A 26,725-nucleotide genomic window follows, 5' to 3' on the forward strand; every position below is an offset into this window, starting at 1 on the left:
TTTTATTTTTTTTATTTGACGTTATTGAAATGAGCAGGAACTGACCTGATTGTCTTACTATGTGGAACTTTTTAAAAGTGAAGCAATGCTGTAGAGTAATAAGGAGCAGCTGGCTGATATGAAAGCTGGGGAAAAATGCTAATCAACTGCAGGCTCTTCCTTATTTATTTTTTGTATATATTTTTTTTCTTAAAAGGAAGCCTCTTTTTTAAATTATGGCATTTACTTTCCCCTATGCTGCTGCTGCCGCCTCTTCTTTTTGTATATGTTCCACTGCAAAACAGCTTTAATTTTTCATTCCGTTGATCTGGATATTATTATATTTCTTCCAGAAGTAAAAAAAAAAAAAAAAAAAAAAAAGGATGAACATCTGTGTTTCTTTCCAATCTGCTGCTCATGTGCGCGTTTCATTGCCGGTCTTCAAAGTTCAGTCAGTAACCCATGTATGCCATTCGTCGTCTAGTTAGAATGTCTACGCTCTATCCAACACTCATGCCCTTGAGGGTTTTTATCTCTCTTTTTTCCATCATTGTTACAAAGAACAAGGTGTCCCTTTCTCATATTTGAATATTAGCATTTTTGCTTTCAACAGCAATTAGCAATCCCTTGGTTTGCTGTTTGGTTAAGCATCTGTTAATGAGGTCATCTAGTTTAAAATCCCAGCTACTGGAAAAATAACAGAGGGGTGGAGGTCAAATCTACTCTTTTGTTATTCTCTGCTGTCTTTTCAGTTTTTATGTTATTTTTTTTGTTTTTTTATAGGAAAAAAAACAAAACAAAAACAAAGAAAATCTTTGTGTTTTTCATCATGATAAGTCAATATGACCCGTTACTGGCCTTCCGTGTTTCACTACTACTTCAGGATAAGTTCCTTCTTTTTTGCAGTATAATAGTTTATAATCTTTGAGCATACAAGGACATGTTTGTTTGTTTGTTTTAATTTTGCTTCCTTTATATTTTCTCCTTGTCTCAGCGCGTGGTGGGTTCTGTGGCGGAGGGAGTGCCTGGGGTTGTTGATCTCGGAGTGGCGGCTGGAGGCGTGCTGACCGGACTCCCTGCTCCACTGCAGGGTTTTGCTGAGGAGATGGCTGCTGCTGCTGGAGTCTCTCCTTGCTGCTGCTGCTGCTGCTGTTGGGCCTGAAGGGTCTGCCCACACACGTGGTGGTGCTTTTCCCAGTCCTTGTGTTGACAGAAAGAGCCGCAGTATCTTGCAGTGTTACAGCCGCTACATGTTTCGCTGGCCTTGCGCCCACAGTTCCAGCAACTCTGCAAAAAAATTATGAATAAATAAATTAGTGGTTTAGTTAAAAGTGTTTTTTTTTTACTATTAAAATGTAAAGCAACTGGTTTAGGTGACCCTTCCCCCTGCACCAGCTTATTTTTGAAAACAAACAGATTTTTACAGTACTGAACCGAAACATTAAACTAGAACTGAACTTCCAAAAGCATATGGATGAATTGTGAAGACAAATAATTAAAACTACTTGTCTTAGACTAACCTACGGAACAAATCTTTTTTTAAAAAAATAAATAAATAAATGTATTCAAATGCACATCAGGTAAATTTACAATGCATGTAGGCGGTAATACAAACATTAGCTGGTCTGGATGTGACACTTTAGTTTTAGATAATTAGTTTCCTGCTTATTTACAATACAGCAACTATGTTTATTTCCCTCTTAACAGATCCCTTCTGGGTCTCCATAGATTATTTAGTCTATAGACCCTCTGTTATTGTAGAAGACAGTTAAAAGTTTACTCTGGGAAAGCCCCAAACGAGGAAAGGGGTAAACAGAGCTTATAAACAGGTACTGTAACAATATTTGAGGGTCTTGCCGATTGGTCAAATACATAAGCAATAATGGCAATAACCAAAGACAGTCTATTAAACCCTGTCTGATTAAAATTAGATGTGCTCATATTTTTGAGCAAACTGATTAAACACACAGGCTGAATGGAATGATTAAAAGTGCCTGTTCCTGTCCTGTAAATTGCTACCACCTTTTCAACTGCAAATTAGCTATCTAGGGGTTTAACTTTAGGAGAACACTGCTTTTTATACATAACTAAGATTGTGGATAACAAATGCCTATAAAAACAGTACCACAGCGGAACTCCGTACAAATAAAAACCCTTTGTTCTATACCAGAACTGACAATAAAGTTCTGTGGCAGCTAGGTTTGTTTTGCATTTATACCACATGTATTATTAAATGTCTTTTCACATTAGAGTACAAATATTAAAAAAAAAAAGTCTGCCTCTGTCTCTCTCTGTCAAAGATATTAAATTTTTTTGGTTGTTGTCCGAGTAACAATCCTATCTTCCTGTTGCTGTTGTCTGTGACTGTTTAACGCTGACAATGGGGAGTGTTGCCCATGAGTGTACGTGGCAAACGTGAGCCGTCTCAGGAACCACTGTGTTCACAGCAGAAAAACAAACAGACCAAAACCATCGCAGAGCCCACAGGCATTCCAAATCAGGCATACTAGACTTTGTATTATTCTATAACCACTAATAAAGGAAGTGCATGGCCTTAGGAAATGCAAGTACTGATATTTAAATTAAAATTAAACTGTTGTGGCACGAACAAAAGGCATCACCTGAATTTAAGTTTAAAAAAAAAATGGATACGATGATGAGAATTAAAAAAGGTTAAAGCGTTTGATGGGCAAATATTAGGACTACTAACATATGTAAGGTATAAATCTCGATGGGCCGTGCGATTCCCATGATACATACCATACCTGGGGTGCAGAAAAGGCCCATGGAGCAAGCCAAGGGTCTATGACCACCCCAGAAGTGGTATTTACCATCGGAACTGCACAGTTGTTTAAACCGCTTATAACAAGGCTACCTTTCATTTGTGGGAAGAAAAATGATTAAAATGCATTTTAAATTAAGACAAAACCAGAAACTTATATTGTGTCTATATGTTACACTCATAGTCAGCATTCGGTCAATCACAGATAAAAAATAACCATTTCGCGACTTGAGCATTTACAAATTATCAAAGATCGAAATGAAAGGTTATTTCAAAATGGAAGATACCAAACAAGCAAAGAATGAAGCTTCTTCAGTCTGAGTAAAGCGATGTAATCAAATTGCGAGATGTGCTTTGATGCACAGTTCTTGAACAGAATTTGAAGATGCTGCTCAATCTGTGAATCGCAATTAATTGAGGGGTGTTAAAAATGGGCATCAGGTGAAATACAAACTTTTTAATACAATATTTTTTTTTATTGAATGAACATTAAATCAGTAAATTATATTTATAATATACATCATTGAGTCATTATGTTTATATTTATTATTTATGCAGGAAGTTAACCCATTGAGACCGTGGCCTCATTGGCTGTGTAAAGCAATTTAGGAGGATAGTGACCTCAAACGTTAAACTTCAAGTGAGCTTGAAATAGCGTTTGTAATGTTCTCGCCTTGTTATTTAAAAAATACAGTTTTAGAGGAAAAAACTAACACAATTAAAAATTGATTGTTTTATTTATAAGACTACTGTATACACAGTATTTAAACTGCAAAATCAAATGTCAATCCACGTTTGTCTAATCATTGATTTTTATGCGAAAGAAAGAAAGTATGCTTCTTAAATGTTTAATAGTCTCATAAATCATAAATCAAAACAGGTTTTGCAGACCCCGATCAGCACCAGTCTGTGCCGCTCCTGTTGAATAAAGACAGAGACTGCTTTTGACAGCAAGAAACCCTTCTTAAAGGTTTTTATTTGAAATGATGTCAACATTTTCAAAAGAAACCATATTGAGAGCTCCACTGGGCTGTCTCATTTTAAAACACTGTTTTAATTGTTTAGATAATAACAGTCAGGTAAAATTAAAGTATTTAAATCTAATTAGATACACATAATGAGAGTTAATTAAAAAAAATAAATTATATATATATATATCAGAATTTAGGTTTAGAAACCTACAAATCACTGTATTTGTTTTTGCAAGGCTTGCTGCTGTGGCATTTAGAATTGCACTGAACTCCTTTATGCACACAGAAGCACTTCATTGTTTGACAAAAATGAAGCCTTGAAAAGCCCCAGAATCAGTGCTGTTGTTGTACAAAGAGGAAATGTGTTTTCTTTGGGTACTTCCGTAACTTAGGTAAATGAGGAATGAACAGTCGGACAATTGAAATTCAGAGATCCTCCAGCAGACCGAAGACCGAAGAAGCTGTCTCTTCATTGGCGTTTCGCTCTTTGCTTGTTTGATATTTTCCATTTCGCAATTTGATCCAAATCATTTGCTCAAAGACCAAAATAACATTTCATTTCGTTCTTTGATCATTTATCAATGCTTAGATCACAAAATGCTTATTTGTTTTCAGTGACTGACTGAATCCTGACTATGAGTGTAACATACACATCTGCAGTATAATATGCCCCAAATTTAATTTAATGTAATTTATTGTTCACTTGTTAAAAATAAATTGCACATGTTCGTTTATTGTGAATTTCTGCAATGAAAACGTCATATCTAAACTAGAGGGCTGAGCATAAGCTGATGACTTCAGATGACACTGAGGAAAGCAGGGGAGCAGCTGTGATGGATGCTGAAGCCGGGTCTTGAGGTAAGTTTTTGTCCTCGTTATATGCGAGGCACACATATTCAAGTCTGTTTTCATCCTTTTGGCTCTCAACTGATTTGGTTAGTTGTCAGACACCCTCGCATCCACGCACAAATCTGACCGCGGTGTCAGGGGACAGCGCAGTTTCCTGCAGACGCTTCAAATCCAGGCCAGACACAAATACATTACTGCTGGTTTTAAACTCGCTGTCAGCAAATATCTATTTAGTCCAGCTCAGTTTTATAAAACTGGAGACTGAATACTGGTCCCCAGTTGAACTTTCTGCACTGGCATAAAATTCCCTTAATGTTGTTGAGATTAGTTATTTCCTTAAAATGAATGTCCATATTTTTTTCTTTAAGCCAGTCTAAGTACATTAACAGCCCATACTGTAGTTTTTTTTTTTTTTTTTTGTGTGTGTTCTTTTTTGAATCTTTGCTTTCTTCTATTTCATTTAGCTTTCAGGTCGACTGCTGTCTTCACTCACAAAGTTGATGTTGTAACAGTTATCTGGAGTTTCATCCCCAAATACATTAAAGGAAATAGGTGGAATTGTTGGCATATTCCACTGACGTGACTGCACATTAAAAATAAATAAAGTGTGTATTATTTGGAATGTAATAAGTTTAAATAACATATAAGTGTTTATCCACAACTATAACGAATAACTCAAAGTACTTGGTCAAGTAAATACTCTTCACCTGTAATCTGTGCACTTGTCTGCCCAAAACCTGTGTTTTGCATACTAAATGTAAATACAGGCTTACAATAGAAACAGAATATTCTGAAAGGTTATTCAGAATAATCATATTCACAATACTGGAGTATTCTGAATACTTTTGCAAGGAAAACATAGGGAGTAGCACAAAGCCTGGCTATAACACTCACAAAGTTGGGCTCCTGAGCAGAGCCTTTCTAAGAGGGTCCAGTGCAAATTAGGATTGATTGTGACTGCCTGCCTCAGGAGTGAGTGCAAGAGGGGAGCCCCACCTCGCTGGAGTCCTCCTGCTGGTGAATGACGCTCAGCGCATCCTCTGCAGCCTGTCGCTTGGCCTCGGCGACGGTGCGTTCCATTTTCACCCTCTCTGTGCTGATCATCTCGTGGGCTTTCCGCTCAGCTTCGGACACGGCCTTCTGCAGCTCTGACACCGCCTGCCGCTTCACCTCATTCACCGCCTCCTCTGAAAACCATGGTGGGGAAACAACTTAGTGTCAAAGAACAGATTAAAAGGAGAGTGTCAAAAAATAAGGAATACCATTTGTGACTTCTGTTACAAGGTAACTACAGCACACTCGTTAACAAAGGAAAGTCCTCCTGAATAAGTTTAACCATAATAATGCCCTCTTTTATTCAGAGTAAAATGACAATGATTCATTGAAAACCAAATAAGTGGTAATTATTAACTTGGCAAATCCAGCACCAATTAACACCCTATTAAAACTAATTGCAGTGTGTTTTAATTAAGTGTTTGAACCTAATTGTTTAATCCACTTAAAAAGTACTTTAATTACATTTTCTGTTTAATTAGAATGTGCGTTTCAAAAAAAAAAAAACTTTTACAGAATATCAATATACGCCTTAGTCATGTGAGAAAGTGCTGTACATGCAAACTGTAATATAATATTATATTCTGCCGAGTCAACGCCCCATGGCATAGAGTTGACGTTAGGCAAAAGTGTGGGAGGAGCGTTGACTCAAAAAAGTGGCAAATTAACAAGCAATATAACTATAATATTTTTAACATTAGATAAATAGACTATGTTTAGAATTAGGCATGTTTCAAATTCAAAAGGTAAAGCACAGCACACAGTTACACTCAAGAAGTGCAGTTACTTCTTTGGCAGAAACTGATCAGAAAACTACAAAGCAGGAGCAGGCTGCAGCAGCTCAACCTGGATTCTGTGCTGCACTGAGTGACACACATGTTACTTTCGTTTTAAATTAAAAACAACTTTTGTTTTTACAGTTGTGTACGTACATATACATGTTTACACACTAGTTGCTTTTGAAATGTTTATTTTATTATAATTTATCATTTTTTGAAGTAGTGCTTTATATGTGGTAAGTTAGAAAATAACCCCTTTTATGTTTAATTGTTCGTTTAAATACGGCAGTTTGGCTGTGCAGGTATTTGACATGCTATGCTTGAACTTCTGAGTTGTATCCGATAGTTTGTCTTTCATTTTAATATTGATGTCGTTTAAAATGTAACCATCATAAATGACTGCTGACGGCAGTTTTAGGTATAAGCATAACCGCGGTGGTTCTAGTGTTAAACGGTGAAATACAAAGTAAAGGGTTTGCCTGAAAAAAGGGTGCTGTGTAAGTCCACTGTAATGTCATTTTAAATATTCATAAAATACACATTAACCTTTAAAGCTGAAGTCTATTGTAATGAAAAAAAAAAAGTTGTAGCTTAACAGGAAAGCGTAATCAATCGGAGTCAGAGTCTGTATTGTCGGATCAGTGCTTATAATTTATTCAATCAATGCACAGAGCAACTAATGTACTGCACAGCTTGTTCTACTTACTTGAAGTGTGAGATTTGAAACCTCAGGCATAATTTGCACATTTATTTTTATTTATTTTATTTATTTATTTATTGTGCATGGTTATTAGAAACGGTGAAAAATTTACGTTCGTCAAACATGGGGATGGGGTGATAGTTCAAACAAGGGTGTTGACTCTGAGACATATATATATATATATATAAATGAATATATATATATATATATATATATATATATATATTGTAATAAGGTGTGTGGAATGGTGTTGGAAAATAGGTATGTCAGCTTGAGAATGAAGAGGGCGCTGTTCCCGGAGAGCGCCTGATCATAACTATTGGAAAAGAAGGGTTATGTTCAGAATGGTCATTAGGGGGATGTGGGCCAGTTCTCTCCCCCAAATGCTTAACTAGCTGATTAATAGGAGCAGCTGAGAACAAGCTGGGTCTAATTAGCTAATCAGGCAAGAGATATAAGCTGCCTCTTTGTCTGTGCTGGGTGATTGCGAGTGGAGAGAGTCTGGAAGACAAAAGGCAAGTGAAAAAACCTATTTCTGGGGAAAAAGGGACAAGACCTTAGCAAAGAAAATAACCCTGTGGTTGTTTACTGTTTGGTTGTTCACTGGTTTGTTTGTTGGATAAGCGGCTTAACCGTTCCAACTGTAGTTAGGGAAGTTTGTGTTCAGTTAGAGCTCTGTGCAGAGCTAGGCTTTTTCTTTTATGTCCTATGAAGCGACATATTTGTTTTGTTTGAAATCTGAAACTAATAAACGGCAAGTCCTGTTGAAGACTACCTTCAACCCCCCAGTGTTGTCCCTGATTTCAGTCACTGCGTTACTCTCTCTCTCTCTCTCTCTCTCTCTCTCTCTCTCTCTCTCTCTCTCTCTCTCTCTCTCTCTCTCTCTCTCTCTCTCTCTCTCTCTCTCTCTCTCTCTCTATATATATATATATATATATATATATATATATATATATATATATATATATATATATATATAGAGAGAGAGAGAGAGAGAGATTCCTTATATGAGAACGTTTTATCGGGAATAAACAGAATGTTTTTTACATCCTTTACATGTATTTTTTTGTTTCGTTGAATTAAAATAAATCACAGAAACAATGTATCCATTTATTTTTACCAAAGGAATGTTATACCCTTGAATTGGGTGACTTGGATCCATTTTAAATAGAATATTCAAGATGAAATTCAAATTCCATCTAAGTGGCAACACAGGATAATCATTTTTTTGCTTACGATCAAAGCTGTAGCTTGACTAATTGTATATGTAAATCAGGCAATTTATATTTAAATTATGCACTTCTATTCTAGTCCCAAGGGGACATGCAGATCTGTAAAGAGAATTGGTAGGACATTTTGCAAGGTGCTTGAATATTTATTACCAACTGCAAACATTCCCCAATCACTTGAAAAACACATCTGAATATAGAGACAGATACACACAGAGTCTGATTTGTATTATCAATTTCATGAAACTGAAAAGCAGTCTAAATTAAGGCTTATCTGCATTTAGGATTAATAATATTTTACTGAAGCTGACTCCTAGTTACATAGCTTACATTCTCTACAATTTATAGATAAAGTGGCAGGGCAACGTGATATCTTTCTGAATCCAAAGTATCATCCATTATGAACCTAGATGTGGGTCAGCTGTCATGATAACATGATTTAAGCTATGGTGTTGTATTCCCAAGGTTGCTTCTGGTTTTATATGATGTCTAGAGGCCCATTGCTGGTTTGCAGAATTGATGAAGTCTGATAAAGTGCTTATTGTATACAGATGTGATCATACTGATTTTATTTATAAATGACACCATGTGGCAGAAGTGCTGATATATCATGATGTGCTCCTGGTAGTGCATTGCAATGTAATAAAAGCACTTCTGTATTTGTTTTAAAATAGTGTAAGATACTGAAGTACTTTTTGTATATTTTTGAGTATTTTACAAAATTTGTAAGACTTCACATTTACAGTAAGATGCTATTTCATGAAGTGATTCTAGCTGCAATGATATAGCAGAGTTGTATTTCTAGGGACTGAATCATTCACACTGAATTGTAATCTGATTCTGTAAATATATAATTAAATGAGGTTTTTAATTATATGTAGAATATGTACGTACAGTAAATTGACCAATTTATACTTTACAGGAAGGAGCAGTTAAATGTGTTCTGAGTAGTTTTTTTTAGTTTATGCCATTCAACAAAAAGTTTCTTCAAGTCTCTCTAGCTACACCCTCAAAATGCTGTTAGGAAAACTGTCAGAACAATCCTATTCATTGGCTTTGTAATAGAGTGAGTCCATTGTGACTAGCATTAATTGTGTTGTATACCCATTCAAACAGAACATGCACAACTTATCATTCTCACCAGCTTTCTTCCAGATCTCTTCCGGCACATATCCAGAGGTGGGCCTGTGAAGGAGTTCGCGGTGAGCTTCTGAAAAACATTCAAGACACTGTTCAGAGCGCATTGGTCCAGTGACATTAATAATATGCAATGCACGACAGGAATCCCTATCAAAACATATCACAAATTCAAACTGTAACAGTGTGAGCCAAAAGAAAATGAGTGTGTCAGCTTTGAAAACAAACAGAGAAGCAAGAGATAGAAATCACTTACCACACTCTTAGGCTTTAAAAACAATGGCTTATGAACTGAGTATTTCCAGCCAGGTGTGGTTTCACAGTCAGGCATTATAAGAAATAATCCATTTCATGATGGTGCATTTACAATTTAGGTTTGTGTTAAAAAAAGCAGGATTTGACTTTGACCCCTTTTTAAATAAAAAAAGGTTTGTTGCACATATTACACATACCAAATATATTTAATCTGAGCAAGAAGAGTAGAACTGTACTGTAAATGGACAATCAAGTAAAAAAAAAAGAAAAAGAAAAAAGAACCATGTGTGTTTCATTTATAACTAGGACTAGGAGGGCACAGATCTCTTTGGACACTAAACATGGACATGATGACATCTGAAAAACAATGACGATTATCATTAATCTGACTGTAAATTCCGTCTTGACCAAAAGCAGTTAAGTCTATCTAGACCTCTCCCCTTTGAGCTGCTGTCCACATACCTGGAAGTGAGGGGTCTGTGTTGATAGGGCTCTGTTGTCTGGAGTGGCTGGTACTGGTGCTCGTCCCTTTCTTGAGGTCCTCAGCATCGCTGTACCGCCTGATCCAGTAATTGAGCTCCTCGCGGTCTGCCTCCTGACATCGCCGCAGGACTGTAAGAGAGCGCCTCGTCTTCTCTACCATGTCCATGATGCAGTTCAGCAGCTGAGGAAAGAACAACATCACAGAATGCTGAGCACTTGCGTGAAATGTTGCTGTATAAAAGTAGGTTGTGGTAACTCAGGTCAGCAAGCATAAGAAAGTGATCAATAGAGCCGACTTGCAAGCACAGATGTACTCCCTTTACAAAGTGTGCAACAGGTTTTTGCCTCTGCCATTGTGATACCACTAAACACACCCACCAGCAAATTTCATAGTACATAGCGATTTAAGCTTTTTATCCAATACATACATATGTATGTATTTATTTATTTATTGATTCATATTGTGTCTGTTGGCTAGCTCTGTCTTACATTTTGGCTATAAGAACACTTTGCTTGCTTCCCGAGGGGTGTTCTCTTAGCTGGAGACCTCTGTACTACTGACTATTATGCTAAAGTGTATTATAAGCCACAATTGCTGATGTGATTAGAATTTAATTCCTGGAAAAAATGGACCTTTTTTAACATGCAGGTTGTGTCAAACACAGTATCCCAAACATTAAAAAAAAAAAAAAAAAAACATTCAGTTTGCTGAGCTACAATTTGTTTAGTTTTATTCAGGTTCTGTCACTACAGTGCTTGACGTTATTGAACTGGAAACAACAATTATTGTAAGGCCACAATTCGATAATTCAATAATTGAAATCATTGTTTGGCCATGCTGACAGTAAGGACCCTTCATAAGTTCACTCTCTTCAATAATATTTTTTTTTTTATGTGCAAGTCAGCGCATAGCAATATATACAGTTACATATTTTGTTACATACCCTACTTAGTATCACATGTATTAATCAAAACAGAGTTATAAACATACTTGTTTATCACATGCTGTAACAGGTAGAGATCTGTGCTGACTCTGCTGGCACGATCACAGGGCTGCGGGAAGAGGGAGGCAGTCGTCCAACAACCGCCTGTGAGTCATGGCAGTGACACAGGGAGGTGGGAAAGTGGGTGTGTGGACTTTCCCCCTCTCTGAATGGCTGAGAGGCGCATCTTGGGAGATTGTTAGCCCTATAAATTAACGCTCTGTTGTTTCCTCAGGTCTGCCCTGTTAAACGCGGCGAGAGTGCGGAAGCGCTGGTCCATGACCGAGAACCAGTGGGAGAGAAAGAAACAGAGGTTCAGAGCGAGACATTGAGGGCGGGGAACCCTTGGGCAGACCCCTGATTAGTATATCAGAGCAGGCTAGTTAGCCGGCAGCGTAGGATGGTGATCCGGGTAACACGGGCAGCGGCGACCGGGATATCACTGCAAAGTGCAGCACCTTTTCTTTGTAGTTTTGTTACTGTTTTATTTTCCTTGTTTCTTTGTGCCTTCTGTTTTGAATTATTGTTTCGAAGCACCTGCAAGGGTGCCGGTATTGTGTACCATCGCTTGGTATGCCCGTGGTTCTGTTCACCATCGTCAGTAAATCAGACCACGGACCCACAGCGCCATCTGCGGGATTAAAGAAAAAATAGCACCCTGAAATAAAACTGGGCACCTATGCGGTGTTGCCAAATTCACCTGTCTGTCTCCTGTGTCAGTGAATTACCCACCACCCTTCCATACGTGGTGTCAGAAGTGAGATTCACTGGCACTGCCCCAAGCAGTGTATTTACAGAAGGAGCAGACTGGCAATGGATGCTACCCAGTTTGCCGCGATGATGGACCTCCTGCGGCAGACGCTCACCGCGGCAGTGCAGGGGGCGGCTAGACCCGCAGCTCCAGACCACTCCCTACAGAGACCCACCAAAATGACGACCGAGGATCGACCTGACGCCTACTTGGATGTGTTCGAGGCCATGGCGATCTCGGCCGGGTGGCTCCAAGTCCAGTGGGCTAGCTGATTATTGCCCCAGCTCACCAGGGAGGCTCAAGCAGCTGCGAGGACGCTGTCCCCGGAGCACATGCTGGATTACCCCCTGCTGAAGGCAGCCTTCCTGAGTCGTGTGGGAACCACCCCGGAGGGCTACCGGAAGAAATTCCGGGAGGAGCAGTTTGCGGAGGGGGAGCACCCCCACTATTGCCCACCGGCTAAAAGATTATGCCATGGGCTGGCTGAACCTGGACGCGGTCACCAAAGCCAGGTTGGTGGAGCTGGTCGTGGTGGAGCGGTTTCTGGAGTGTCTGGCCCCGGGACCTCAGCTATGGGTCCAGCGACAGGCACCAGACACTCTGGATCGGGCGGTCGAACTGGCAGAACAGTACCAGGAGGCGGACGTCTGGGAGGAGTGCGGCTACCGGATCGACCCCTCAACTGGCCCCGGAGAGGGCGAGGGGACTCGGGGGAAGGGGTAGTTCAGAATTTGGTCAGTGGGTGTTGGCAGTGTCGGACTGGGGTCTCGCGCAGACGCCTTATCGGCGAGCCCCTTTTATAGCTCCAGTGTTTCCCCCTTTTGCCAAAACTTCGGGGAGAGAAACCAGCCCACCGAGGTGTTGGACGTGCAGGGAGGTGGGCCACCTCGCCCGGGACTGCCCTGTGATGGAGTGTGACCTCAGCCGACCAGGTAGGCACGTTCAATTACCTCAGTCACTTCAGCACACGGGTTTTGTTATTCCTGTGACAGTGGATGGTACAAAAACCCAGGTTCTCCTGGACAGGGTGTGGTCAGTCTCTAGTACAGGAGAGCCTAATCTCACCGGGGCATAAACGTATATGGGGACGGGTGCATATTAAATGTATTCATGGGGATGTCCGCTCCTATCCCAAGATCAATGTGTGTATGACTATTGGCCAGCAGGTGATGCAGGTGCAGGTACGATTATGTCCTCGATTGCCGGTACCAGTAGTTCTGGGATGGGACTGTGAGCAATTTAAATATTGGTTGACTGCAGTTTAAATATTGGTTGACTGCCCTGACAGCCCCGTCCTCTTTACTGGCGAAGAAAGAGGAAGTAATTGGAGAGATCGTTCCCTTTCACGATCCAGAATGGTTTTGCCATAAATTTAAACCCCGTACAACTAAACGGGAGTGCTGGATCACTAAGAATGAGGGCTGGCAATGGAGGGAGTTGGAGAAGTTTCAGGTGGGGGCGGTTGGTGAAGAGTCCGAGGGGAGGTCGCGGAGCCAGCGCAGGGGTCTGGCTCGGCTGCCTCTGCTCGGGATCAACCTGACCCCGAGTTGGAAGCCATGGGAGCTGATTTCTTAGCCGGCTCCTGTGACTTCCAACTCGAGCAAGGGCGTGATGACGTGCTGGGCAGGCTCTTTGACCAAGCGACGGTGGCTAATGGTCATGTAGTCGAGCCCAGACGCGCCGCCACGTACCCCCACTTTGAAATTGATCGAGACCTGCTGTACCATGTTGACAAATTACCCCAGACCGGTGAAGTGCGTCATCAGTTGTTCATTCCTCAGTCCTTTAAGTAGGATTTGTTGAAGCTGGCTCACGCTATTCCCCTGTCCGGTCATTTGGGAAGGGATAAAACTAAAGCAAGGCTTGTGTCACGGTTCTTCTGGCTGGGGCTGGATGGTGATGTCAAACGGTTTTGTGAGCGGTGTGGGGAATGTCAAAAGGCCAGCCCTAGAGCCGTTCCACGAGCCCCACTTCCCCTAGTGGAAGCTCCGTTTGAGCGTATTGGGATGGACATAGTTGGGCCATTAGAGAGGAGCGCGGCAGGATACACCCACCTACTTGTATTTCTGGATTATGCCACGTGTTATCCAGAGGCTATTCCCCTCCGATCTATGTCCGCTAAGTCCGTTGCCAACGAGCTTGTAAAGGTTTTTTTTCCCAGGTGGGGATTCCCAAGGAGATACTAACCGATCAAGGCACCAATTTTATGTCCCGGCTAATCCGCGGAACATGTAAGCTTTTGGGAATTAAGACCATTAGGACCTCGGTGTTTCATCCTCAGACCGACGGTCTGGTGGAACGCTTTAATAAGACCCTTAAGAGCATGTTGCGCAGGTTTATTCGTAGTGATTTGCGTTACTGGGACCAGCTGATTCCTCCCCTTCTCTTTGCGATCAGAGAGGTTCTCCAGGCTTCCACAAGGTTTTCACCATTCGAGCTGTTGTATGGGCGGAGACCTTGGGGCGTGCTCGATCTGGTCAGATAGATGTGGGAGGAGCAGCAGGACAATTCCACCAATACCGTCTGGTATGTGTTGGACCTGCGCAAGCGTCTTGAGTCTGTTGGGAAATGGGCGTATGACAATTTGCAGCAGGCACAGCACAGACAGGAGACACAATATAACCGAGGAGCCCGGTTGCGCACATTTCAGCCAGGGGATAAGGTACTTCTGTTATTACCCAGTTCTGAGTCGAAACTCTTGGCTAAGTGGCAAGGATCCTTTGAGGTTACATGCCAGGTTGGGAAGGTGGACTATGGGATCTGCCAGCCAGAGTGACGGACAGAGAAACATATTTATCATATCAACCTCTTAAAGCCTTGGTTGCAACCAGAGGCATTGTTAGTGGCGCATGCAGATGACATCACGGACCTGGGACCTGATCTTTCTGTGTTGGCAAGAAAAGGATCGGTACAGATTGCTGAGAATCTGACACCAACGCAGAAATGTCAGGAGTTTCCTGACATTTTCTCTTCCGTCCCGAGGCAGACTCGAGTAGCCCATCATCACATTGATATTGAGCCGGGGGCGCTAGTTCGCCAGAGGCCATACCATATACCTGAGCGTAAAAGCGGAAATTGACAAAATGCTGAGACTGGGGATAATAGAAGAGTCCCAAAGTGACTGGAACAGTCCGATCATTTTAGTCGATAAGCCAGACGGGTCAACTCGATTTTGTATTGATTTCACACGAATCAATGAGAAATCGAAATTTGACGCTTATCCAATGCCCCGAGTAGATGAGTTGCTGGAGCGTCTAGGCACGGCTCATTTTATGACGACACTGGATTTAACGAAGGGGTACTGGCAGATACCTCTGACTCCAGAATCTAGAGAGAGGACGGCGTTTTCAACTCCCTTCGGGTTGTACCAATTTAGGACCGTGCCTTTTGGGTTGCACTGAGCACCCGCCACTTTCCAGCGGATGATGGATCGCATCTTGCGGCCCCATCAGCAGTACGCCGCTGCTTACATAGATGACGTGGTTATCCACAGTGAGGATTGGCCGAGTCATCTGTGTAAGGTGGCGGTGGTGCTGCAATCCTTGCGGGAGGCGGGGCTCACTGCTAACCCAAAGCAGTGTGCCATTGGGAAGAGTGAGTTGGAGTATTTGGGGTATCAGGTAGGGGGCGGCCAGATCAGACCGCTAGTTGCTAAGGTGAAAGCCTTGGCTGACTGGCCGGTTCCTACAACAAAAACCCAGGTGCGCTCTTTCTTGGGACTAGAGGGCTATTATAGAAAGTTCATCCCGAGCTTCTCTACGCTCGCTGCTCCCTTGACAGACCTCAGCCGGAAGGCTGCCCCAAATACGGTTCAGTGGACAGAATCGTGCCAGAGGGCCTTTCTCGCCTTGAAGCGGAGGCTGTGTAGTGAGCCAGTACTATGCAGCCCGGATTTTGGTAAGAGGTTCACCCTGCAGACGGATGCGTCAGAGACAGGTCTCGGGGCAATGTTGTCGCAGGAGGTTCGGGGAAGCGAGCACCCAGTCCTGTACATCAGCAGGAAGCTCCTTCCCCGCAAGAAAAATTATAGCACCATCGAGAAGGAGTGTCTCGCAGTAAAATGGGCAGGCGAGTCACTCCGGTACTACCTCCTGGGGCGAAACCCTGGTTACAGATCATGTCCCCTTAGCATGGCTTCACCGGATGAAAGATAGCAATGCCAGAATCACACGGTGGTACTTGGCCTTGCAGCCCTATGCCTTCAGGGTAGTCCACCAAGCAGGAAAGTTGCATCAAAACGCAGACTTTTTCTCTCGGGAAGGCATGGGGGTGTAAGATTTTCGAATGAACCGGTGGTGTCATTCTGAGGGGAAGGATATGTAACAGGGAGAGATCTGTGCTGACTCTGCTGGCGCGTTCACAGAGCTGCAGGAAGAGGGCGGCAGTCGTCCAACAACCGCCTGTGAGTCATGGCAGTGACACGGGGAGTTGGGAAAGTGGGTGTGTGGACTTTCCCCCTCTCTGAATGGCTGAGAGGCGCGTCTTGGGAGATTGTTAGCCCTATAAATTAACGCTCTGTTGTTTCCTCAGGCCTGTTAAACGCGGCGAGAGTGTGGAAGCGCTGGTCCACGACCGAGAACCAGTGGGAGAGAAAGAAACGGAGGTTCAGAGCGAGACATTGAGGGCGGGGAACCCTTGGGCAGACCCGATTAGTATATCAGAGCAGGCTAGTTAGCCGGCAACGTAGGATGGTGATCTGGGTCGCACGGGCAGCGGCGACCGGGATATCGCTGCAAAGTGCAGCACCTTTTCTTTGTAGTTTTGTTACTGTTTTATTTTCCTTGTTTCTTTGTGCCTTCTGTTTTGAATTATTGTTTCGAAGCACCTGCAAGGGCGCCGGTATTGTGTACCATCGCTTGGTATGCCCGTGGTTCTGTTCACCATCGTCGGTAAATCAGACCACGGACCCACAGAGCCGTCTGCGGGATTAAAGAAAAAATAGCACCTGTGCGGTGTTGCCAAATTCACCTGTCTGTCTCCTGTGTCAGTGAATTGCCCACCACCCTTCCACACATGCATACAAACATATATTCTGAGAAATAAAATATGTTATTACTTTTCTTACATGGTCAAGGTGCTTCCACTCCTCTGCCCATTCTCTGTCCGTAAGCCGGTGATCAATCACTTCTTCTTGACGTGTGCCATGCATCCCTGCCAAGAATGGAAAAATGATTTTACTCACTCTAAGCCATTTGACTGGAAACCTTTTCTTCTCCTTTCATTATCCATCAAGTGAGTCATGATCATCTCTGCAATTCTCATCACTTACACTAAACCCGACACTTCCATTCTTCATCAAATACATCTACTTTCCAATTCTGTCTACAGGCAAGTCTCAGCCCATTCTACTCACAAAGGGGCTGACAAGTAATATTAAACATATTATTGGGAAAATTCATTCTCTCTACTACTTTTTTTTTTTTCAAAACCGAATATGTAGTCTATTACGAATTTCGCCAATATGTATCTTCAGGCACCGCTGGAGTCAAACTGAAAGCAAACGGGCTGCTTGGGCAACTTTATTACCTGACTCTAGAAACAATGCAGTTCACTCAACACAAGATCTACCTACAATACACTACATTATCCAGCAGCTTAGTAAGATCTCGTCATTTCTTAGTAAGAAAAGTAAAATCTCGTCATTTACCAAATAACTGAGACACCCTGGTTTGTCCCAATTACGTATTAATTATTCATTCAGCACTGATTATTATTTTGTGACTATTTTTTGTCCCTGGCCCTTGTTGTCTTATAAGTGCAGTTGCCAGGCAGGGAAGGTGGGACAGGTGCAGCTGGAAGTCTGCCTGCCCCCCTCAGCTTCCCCTTCCCCCAGCTGCAGCAAGTCAATGGCTGCTTCTCATTCAGCTGCTGCAGGCACTGCTTACATGGTCGGCTTTTATCTTTTGACAGGGAGAAACTCCACTCCCTATCAATAATGAATTGAGCTCAAACATTTAGGACCATTCAAGGCATTCAGCTATACAATAAGTCTGGAGTCTGCAGCAATAGAATGCAGAAAGTCATGGTCAACATTCTTTTTTTTCATGGATCCCCCTAAACCACTGAGGTAGGTGTAGGCACTGAGTTTTCTTAGTACACTTCCAATTAACTTCTCCTGGGACCTTGCTTAAAGGTATTACAGCTGATTCTATAGCTTTTTCTGGACACTTCCCTTTGCTATGTACTGTAGATCTTATATGCACGGTTTTGAAAGGTATACTTTATAGCAAACATTTTCATTCAAAAAAATTAAAATTGTGTGCTATTCTAAATAAAAAGCAAGTCACTCAAGTGAAATGACCACAGACGTGAAAGACTAAGTATAACATGCAAGCAGAGACGTCTGTAATGGAAATCATGTGTTTCTTTCAAAACTACACATGTTTGACCTACAACAGGTAAGATGTATGTATTTTTTTAATCTGCTATAACCACTTCAAGCGGAGTGCATGGAAGGCTTCTCTCCATTCCTGCTCATCGTAGCGTCTCTCATACTGGATATCTGTCCCCTGTTCCTTACCCAAAAGTCTGGTCCTGTCCCTGAGGTCCCTGTGGTTGGGATGCCTGTATGAGTCCCTGTAGTGATGAGCGATAGCCATGTCATCCAGACGGTAGTGCTGAGGTGGAGGCGGTGTGGGGTGAGGCAGACTGTTGGGCTGGTATGATAAGCCGTTATTTGGACTGTACCGTTGGCTGGGGCTAATAGTGCAGGGCCGCTTGCTGGGATGCTCTGAGTGCAAAGGCTCTCGATCAAAGCCGTTCTCTTTGGTTCTGCATGAAAAGAATGAAAATAAACAAACAACAGTCAAACACACAAGGTATTGGTATTTGAAATTAACACATTCTCCCTGTTGAGCCAAACATTAATGAATGTTCTGGACTGAGTTACCTGTGTTAAGCAAATAACTGCCACTTTTCTCAAGCAAATAAAAACCTGCCACAATAATTCTGCACCAAACCATGCTTTTTATATTGTTATACATCACTCTCCTTCTTAACTGCTGTATCTCTCCTGATCTTGACTAATGAATAATAAAACAGTATTTGTGTATGTAAATGTATGTAAGCCAGGGACAGCCTTATTTTAAGTAATGTCCCAGTATTTAGATACACTACAATGTCCTATTGTAAGTGACTCTGCATATAATGCACAGTTCGCAGCCTACCTCTGTAAAGCACATTGTGATGGTGGTCCACTATGAAAAGCACTATATAAAAATAATGCTATTATTATATTATAACTGTTTATCTACTTAAGTGTTTCCACCGTTCGTTACAAAAAAACAAAAAAACAATGTATTGTTTATGTCAGGGATATTTATCTTCAATTGCTTTTTCGGAGGCTATAAATGAAGACTTCCATCAACTTAAAAGTTCCCTGCAGTGCTGAAGACAAAAAACCAAGTCCAGACATGGACCCTAATCCTCCAAGGACTAGCATATATAGTCAAGCATAGTTGCTGTATAAGGTAGTTTTACAACTGAACAAGTATAACAAGGTACTACCTAGCTGAAAGTATTACACTGTGTATACATGTTGTACATTGCAACATATTTAAATGGAAGCTGTGTGTTTTGTTCAGTTTCAGCATTTAAACCTGCCATCATGCCATCCCTACTGACATCTCCAGGATCCATAACTAGTACCAACAACGCACCACTATGACTTTCCATAAACAAGCTGCTGTAAAATTCTGCACTCTTCCAATGTAACAGTTTTCACTGTTTTAATGACGGATGGTTCCCAATGTTATTACAGAAACAGATTGAACTTTTTAATGAGCCATTTTAATAGACTTGAAATCTCACTGTGACTGCTCATCCATAGCAGACCATATGTACCAAAATACTCCCCACCAAAAAAGGAATATTTACTTATTTTATTATTAAGTAGCATTTTTACATGTACCCATCTATTCTAAACTCTAAAATGTAATTCCTGTCAAGTAAGAATTTGAACTGGTTATTCTCATAAAACAAAATAAAAATGAAAGACATTTATTATATTATTATTATTATTATTATTATTATTATTATTATTATTATTATTATTATTATTATTATTATTATTAACATTGTCTGGCTTATTTTAAAAAATCAGAAAAAAAAAAAAGCTTAGCAAGCCAATTTTGTAGAGTGCCTCATCTATATTTCTGCCATCTATATCCCCAGGCTCCAAGGTACAGTGCATGGAACCAAGATTTTCAAAACAGAAATTAGAACGTGGAACGCAAATTTCCCAGAAATTTCTTTCTTCCCCCTACTAATTGTGTGAGAGTTTACTAAATAAGCAATGAAGTGTAACTTTGGGCTTTTATAGTGCATGTGGTTATATTAGGAGTAAACAATGTCCAATGTATTCTACAGTTATTCCAGATGGATCACTTAAACTTGGAGCAAAGTCAGCAGAGCACTCAGGCACAGCATCTCACCAGTAGTAGCCTTAATCAGAAATCTAAACTTTCCAGCCTGCATATCCAAAATCTAGAGCTAATGATTCACCAGTTATTTACAGACATGGACACAAAGGAAACCCTATAGATGTGGCATACGGGAAAATGTATTAAATTGCCCTTTATTAATTATCTGTATTTTTACATAGGTGTACAATCAAGAATAACATTTCTGTCTTTCATTGGGATTAATTTGCTCTGTCAAAAGCAACATCCTCCTACCCAAACAAGCCTACTAATGTATAGTATATTCCAAAACAAGAACCTCTTACACAAACTCACCAACTAATGTATAGTGCACTCACAAAACCCAAACACTTATGCAGACGTGCCTTGTAAAAAAACAAAACAACAACAAAAAAGAACGAAAAAACAACAATATACTTTGACAAATCACTCAAAGGACAAATAACCCACTTTTACTTCTATTGTGTTTAATATTGAGCCAGCAGAACAGTGTGGGGGGGGAGGGGGTTAAAATCTAGGGCAGCAAAGTCACCTATCGGGTGTTCTCCTCTTGCCGTTTTCGTTGACGTCCAGAAGCAGGTCGGAGGAGTCGACAGGTGAGGTGGTGCTGGTGTCAAGCAGCAGCTGCTCGTGCTGTGCGAGGTACTGGGCCGGGTTCTGCTTGGCCAGCCTTGCGCAGTGCAGGAGCTCCCGTTGAAGTAATGGCAGGTTGGCCTGGGAGGAGAAGCGTGGCACAAACACGAACCAATGAGGAACCGCTGGCAAAACATTCTGCTCTTCTGCCCAGCTACAAGACACTAGAGCCTTTTCAATTACTAAAGCATCTGTGTGGTGTATGTTTTTGAGGTCTAGTCAATACAAGGCTGTATTCACTGTCTTTGCCTTGTCTAAAAATTAATCAATGAAGCACACATGTAGTTTAAATGCACTGAAGATGCATTCAAATGAAAAAATAAACTACAAAGTGTAGAATAATGCTCCAGAACTGCAGACATAGAATTACATGAATACTGCTGGTAACATAATATAATACTGTTGGTCTCTTCCATTAAAAAACTTCCATGATGGCTTGCTCCTTATGCATTTGCTTAATTGTGAAAGAAAGGTACTGGTCAATATCTCACTGCAGTAAAAGCGCATTAGATTGGAAAAGTGTGTTTTATTGCAATTCCAGTTTGATCAGCTTAAGTTACAATGTAATCACAGTGGTATTACATTTCAGATACAAGGAAGACAGTGCAGAAGTTGTTGTCCACCGACACCCTTTAATATTTGTTCCACTCAAAAATGACTTAGCTAGTTGTTTTTCACATGAGATACTAAACCTCTTCTCAACGCTTCTTTGGAGGCTGGAGCCTGCTGTCCAGTATACCATAGTAACCTCATATCATACAACCAAGAGAAGAAAGAAAATGTACCCAGTGTAACTGCCTAACAGCACTAATGAATGACCTTGCTTATTGGCCATTCATTTTTTATGATGGACATTACAGTACACCTAGTGACACTGTGTGGGGTTTAATTGGCCAAAATACAGATACAAAATATCAAAAAAAGAGTCCTGGCATTAAATCCTAGAATCAACACCACTGAACAAAACAACCACATCCTCAACACACACAGATATGTTTACAGACAGTTTTCAATTTTAAATACACCCTTCTTTTAATTCAGCATGTTTTTTATTTATTTTTATTTTTTTTAATTCCATGTAAATAACTGGCACAGCTTAAGCTGAGGAAACAGCTTTAGTCTAGCAATCTCAAAGCAAAGCATTCCTGAAGTGATCATTAGGAAAATGTAATCACACGCTCAACATCTTGCATACAGATGTTTTTGGCAGCGCCTAATGCAATCTTTGCCACTGACAACATTTTTCTGTCATTAATTTATAATGGAGGAAACCATATATGTAAAAAACAAACAAAAACAAAACAAGGCCCACTAGTATGATAAAAGCAGATCTCTTGTAACTGTTTTTATTAAGCCATGTAAAAACACATTGTGGACCTGTTAAAATGTCAGTTTCTGCATTTTGAGATAACATTCAATAAGCATTAAAATTCCAAACTTGCTTCCAAACTGTTTAAAATGCACAGATTCTGCACACAAAAGCTGCACAATTGGCACAAGATAAACGATTGTTAACAATCTAGTTTATTGATGTTTTTCTTTTTCAGAGGTTATGCCTTGAAGTCAGACTTTCTTGTATTGATGATACAGAATGAGAAGCTTTCACAGAATCGGTTTAATTGTATCGACTCAATTTAGTTTGCTCCAATTCTGGTGCTAGATTAGTTAATTAGGATTGTGTCTAATATCCTTCCAGTAAATGTTTCTTCATAAATGCAAAATAGAAGAGTGGGTCTGTGGGTTACATTAGCCTAATGAAAACAAGACTTTAATGCATATTGTTACAGCTGCGTTTGAATGCACTATTAAGGCCCATGTTCCCACAAACATATGGTATGTGTCATTAACGTCTCCTTTGAGGAAAAGCACTAAAATTAGAAGAAAAAAAAAAGTTGCATCTTTGATTCCAACCATCCCAACTAAATTATATTGTAACCATATGACATGCAGCACTGAAAGAGGAATCTGGAAGTATCTTTGAATGCTTCTAGCTCCGGACAAAAATATTATCATATGTGGTGAGACGATAACTCTGAGCAAAAAGCAGGATAAAGTAATAATCATCGATACTTTTTTTTTTTTTTTTTTGCTTTTTATGATTCTGTGGCTACTTTGTTGCTTTCATCAACACATCTGCTGTAGGTGAATTGAAGAATAAGGTGCACCCTGCATGAAGGCAGTTGTGAGGGGGTGGTGAAAGGGCAGCCATAGTCCCCCGCAAAAAAAAAAAAAAAAAAAAAAAACAACAATAGGTGCAAACTTTATTTCAGTAGCTGTCGTGATGCGTTTCTGAGGAACGAGATTACCATAATTCATTTTTGTTTTGACTCAAACAACATCCTAATTGGTGACCCAAAGCTTTTAAATCTTAATATATAAGGAAACCGTTTCTTGCCTGTACAGTCACCCCTTGAACAAAACAGGACACATTGGTTCAGTCATTTTGGATTATAAAAATCAAACAATGAAAACAAAAAAAAATCACATAAAATGAGAAATTCAAAGCACTTGACCCTCAAGTTCATGTAACCATTAGCGCTTATAGGAGAGGGGGAAACTACAGTTCAGCTTACTTCTTTCTTCCATTTACTCTCATAAAGAAAAAAAATCAAAAGAAATATGCACATCTGTGACTTAGCTACAGCACTGTTTAAATAGTTTCCAGATTAGTGAGTTGAGCAATACCTTCAGAAATGGGATGACAAAGGGTCGCAGTGGGAAATTCGTAGCTTCTTGCAGTTTGGAATGAAATTCTTCTATGGTTAAGGTAGAGTTCTATTAAAAAAAAAAAAAAAAAAAAGATACATACATAAATAAATATGAAAAAAATATATGACTGTTATAATGACATTAGGGCTTGGAAGCTAAATCATATCTTGTATAAGACTGCATGATTGAAAATGTAGGACCCTTAATAGTGAACATGTGTTATGTTGTGTGAAGTATAGTGGTTCCTCCTTTGTCTAGGGTATGCACACATCCCATAACATTGCCTCGAGAGGGAAAATGTGCATAAAAATAAATTCATCTGTAACATGAAATGCAGGGTCTGGTATTAAACTATGCTACTAAATTTGTATAGAACAAAAAAAAATGTATTTAAATAGATGCGCTTAACAGTTTTTTTTTTTTTAATGCATTTACTGTTACATTTTGTAGAGTCTTCATTCTAATTTAAAACCAAATCTTTACCTAAGGCTTGCTAGTTTATCAGTTTAATCATAGAAGAAGTAATATTATGGGTTAATCAAATTTTTTTATTTTTTTTTATTGTAATATATCATATATATATATATATAATATATATATATATATATATATATATATATATATATATATATATATATATATATATATATATATTTATTTTTTTTTTTTTTTTATATAAAGGGACAATATAAAAAACAACACCACAAAACCCCACATTGCCTTATTTCCCATACCTAAATTTTGTTACTTTACTCTTACATCTGTTCACACAGATTGCAGAAGCTTATTGTGACAGCTATGAATTCTCCTGAGCTTTTCTTTAGGATTGCAAGCTCTAATTAAGTGTGTCATGCTTTTTTAACAAAAGAAGAAAAACTGAGAATTAGGGAGGACGAAGGAAACTGTAGATTGGCAATCAAGGAAATCAGGAGGACATACTTAAGATTAGCGTCGGGATACTGTAAATAAAATAAAAACGACTTCGGATACTCAAGAAAGAAAGAAAATGGCCCTGGGGGGCAATTTTTATGACTTGTAAAGACAGCATCTAGCCATAATGACGATCGTTGCCTAAATGTCTTGTTTACCCCTGCAACCCTACAATACTGTAAACTATTACCAACAGTAACTATTCCTCAAGTTGGAAGATGATACAGTAGTTCTGTACATGTCTATATATTTACTATATTAAAAAAATAAATTCCACTTCCATTTAGGATCCTTAGCATATGTTCTGGAAACCGCACAATTATTAGTACTGTACTACTTAGGTGTTGTAAAGACATTGAGAAGAACTTCTAGTCAAAATTCTTGTCAAAGAAATGTTTGTATTGTTTGTATTTCTCTTTAAACACTCTTCATAAAAGTAGCACTATTACTAGCACTTAAAATAAACTTTTATTTGTGTGGACTTACCACAAGCCCCAGCACCAATGTGCGCACCCTCTCGCCGATTTCCGGTGAAATGTCGTTGCCAAACTGCTGCAGTGTGGTGAGGAACCGCTTGAGTTTACTGAGCTGCCGTGCGCCACAGGCAGGTGGCAACTGCTGATTGGCTAATGATGAGGAAGAGGATGAGGAGGGTCCATTGCTAAACCCATTTGGTGGAGACGGAGCTCCGTTTAATGCTGTGGGTGAGTGGCTGGTGCCATTGGTTACTGTGCAAATAAAAGGAAAGGAAATTATTTCGACAGCAGTGGAGGCATATACTACTGGCCACAAAACACAATATTACATCACATGTACAACATACTATAAACACTATTGGTAAATATTTTACATACAGTATTTACAACAGATACCCCAGTCTGACATTTGACCCCCTCTGGATAGGACTGAACTCATCACAACAAAAGTAGATTGTCTTTTTAAACTAGACTCTATGGTAGTGCTGATAGATGGTGAAGGACAAAGCATTAGATTTGGTTAAACACAGCACTGAAAGGTGCCTTGAGAGCTCAGACAGTGGTTGACAGGTAGTTGTTCTAACACATCTCAATCTTAATCCTCTCTGGTTTTACGATGTTGGCTAATGCTACCAACCTCCAGAAATGAAACCCCCTTTGTGAAAATCCCTCTGAACCATACACCAATAATCTAAACTCCAATATAATACTACTACTACTACTACTACTAATAATAATAATAATACTACTACTACTACTACTAATAATAATAATAATAATAATATAATAATAATAATAATAATAATAATAATAGAGTATTTGACTATTGATACAAATAGATAAACAATAATAATACAAAAATGGTGTTATACACTATAATTTATGTTTCCATCTCCCATAATACTGCTGCAACAACAATGGACACTATGAGGCTATGTGGTCCAGTGGATAAAGCAAAGGGCTTGAAACCAGGAGGTCTCTGGTTTAAATCCCAGCTCACTCACTGTGTGACCTTGAGCAAGTCACTTAACCTCCTTGTGCTCTGCCTTTCGAGTGAGATGCTGTTGTAAGTGACTCTGCAGCTGATGCATAGTTCACTCACCCTAGTTTCTATAAGTCGCCTTGGAGAAAAGGCGTCTGCTAAATAAAAAAATAATAATAACATATCTTTAACATTACATCTGTTAGCAATTATTCACATTAACAGCAAAGTGGCAGCTTTGTTGAGACTTCAGAATTGATAATTGCTGGTAGATTTCAAGTTTGCTAAATGCCAAACATGCAGTTTATTTAAAAAAAAAAAAAAAAAAAATGAATAGAGGAAAAGTACAGATTTAGTTAGTTTTGAAGGGAAATTCCCTAATATCCCCTAAACACCTATACCAAGTGTAAAAAGTTGTAACACACTGATAGTTGATAGTTACATGTGGTCGGGGTGAAAGAACTGGTCCTTGGAGCTCCTTGCGTGGTTGGAGGAGGTGGCATTGTTGGTGGTGTCAACCTGGATTGTGTTTTCACATCAGCAGGTGAGTCTGGCATTGTGGAGTGCTTCTCAGTGCGATCTGGAAAAGACAGAAAGATCAATAAAACACATGAATTATTTGCA

The 26,725-nt window shown here is 40.0% G+C and overlaps 1 protein-coding gene across 7 annotated transcripts in view; it reads right to left on the bottom strand.

Annotated features, from left to right (window-relative positions):
* Nucleotides 1–326: 326 nt before the first annotated feature.
* Nucleotides 327–26,725, bottom strand: part of LOC121313202 (protein CBFA2T1) — a 43,230-nt gene continuing 16,831 nt past the window's right edge. For 6 of the 7 annotated variants that reach the window (XM_041245512.1, XM_041245511.1, XM_041245508.1 and 3 more), the window contains exons 2-11: nucleotides 26,544–26,681; nucleotides 25,130–25,371; nucleotides 23,690–23,779; nucleotides 20,904–21,085; nucleotides 18,472–18,722; nucleotides 17,008–17,102; nucleotides 10,197–10,398; nucleotides 9,484–9,552; nucleotides 5,578–5,768; nucleotides 327–1,266 (exon numbers count right to left, since the gene is read on the bottom strand). In XM_041245512.1, the coding sequence (XP_041101446.1) occupies nucleotides 970–1,266; nucleotides 5,578–5,768; nucleotides 9,484–9,552; nucleotides 10,197–10,398; nucleotides 17,008–17,102; nucleotides 18,472–18,722; nucleotides 20,904–21,085; nucleotides 23,690–23,779; nucleotides 25,130–25,371; nucleotides 26,544–26,658 (1,734 nt within the window). In that variant the 5' untranslated portion in view covers nucleotides 26,659–26,681 and the 3' untranslated portion in view covers nucleotides 327–969. The remainder of the gene's footprint in view (nucleotides 1,267–5,577; nucleotides 5,769–9,483; nucleotides 9,553–10,196; nucleotides 10,399–17,007; nucleotides 17,103–18,471; nucleotides 18,723–20,903; nucleotides 21,086–23,689; nucleotides 23,780–25,129; nucleotides 25,372–26,543; nucleotides 26,682–26,725) is intronic. The other variant, XM_041245509.1, reaches the window with a different exon arrangement.

This window comes from Polyodon spathula, chromosome 3 (genome assembly GCF_017654505.1).
Source record: "Polyodon spathula isolate WHYD16114869_AA chromosome 3, ASM1765450v1, whole genome shotgun sequence".
NCBI classification, from domain to species: domain Eukaryota; kingdom Metazoa; phylum Chordata; class Actinopteri; order Acipenseriformes; family Polyodontidae; genus Polyodon; species Polyodon spathula.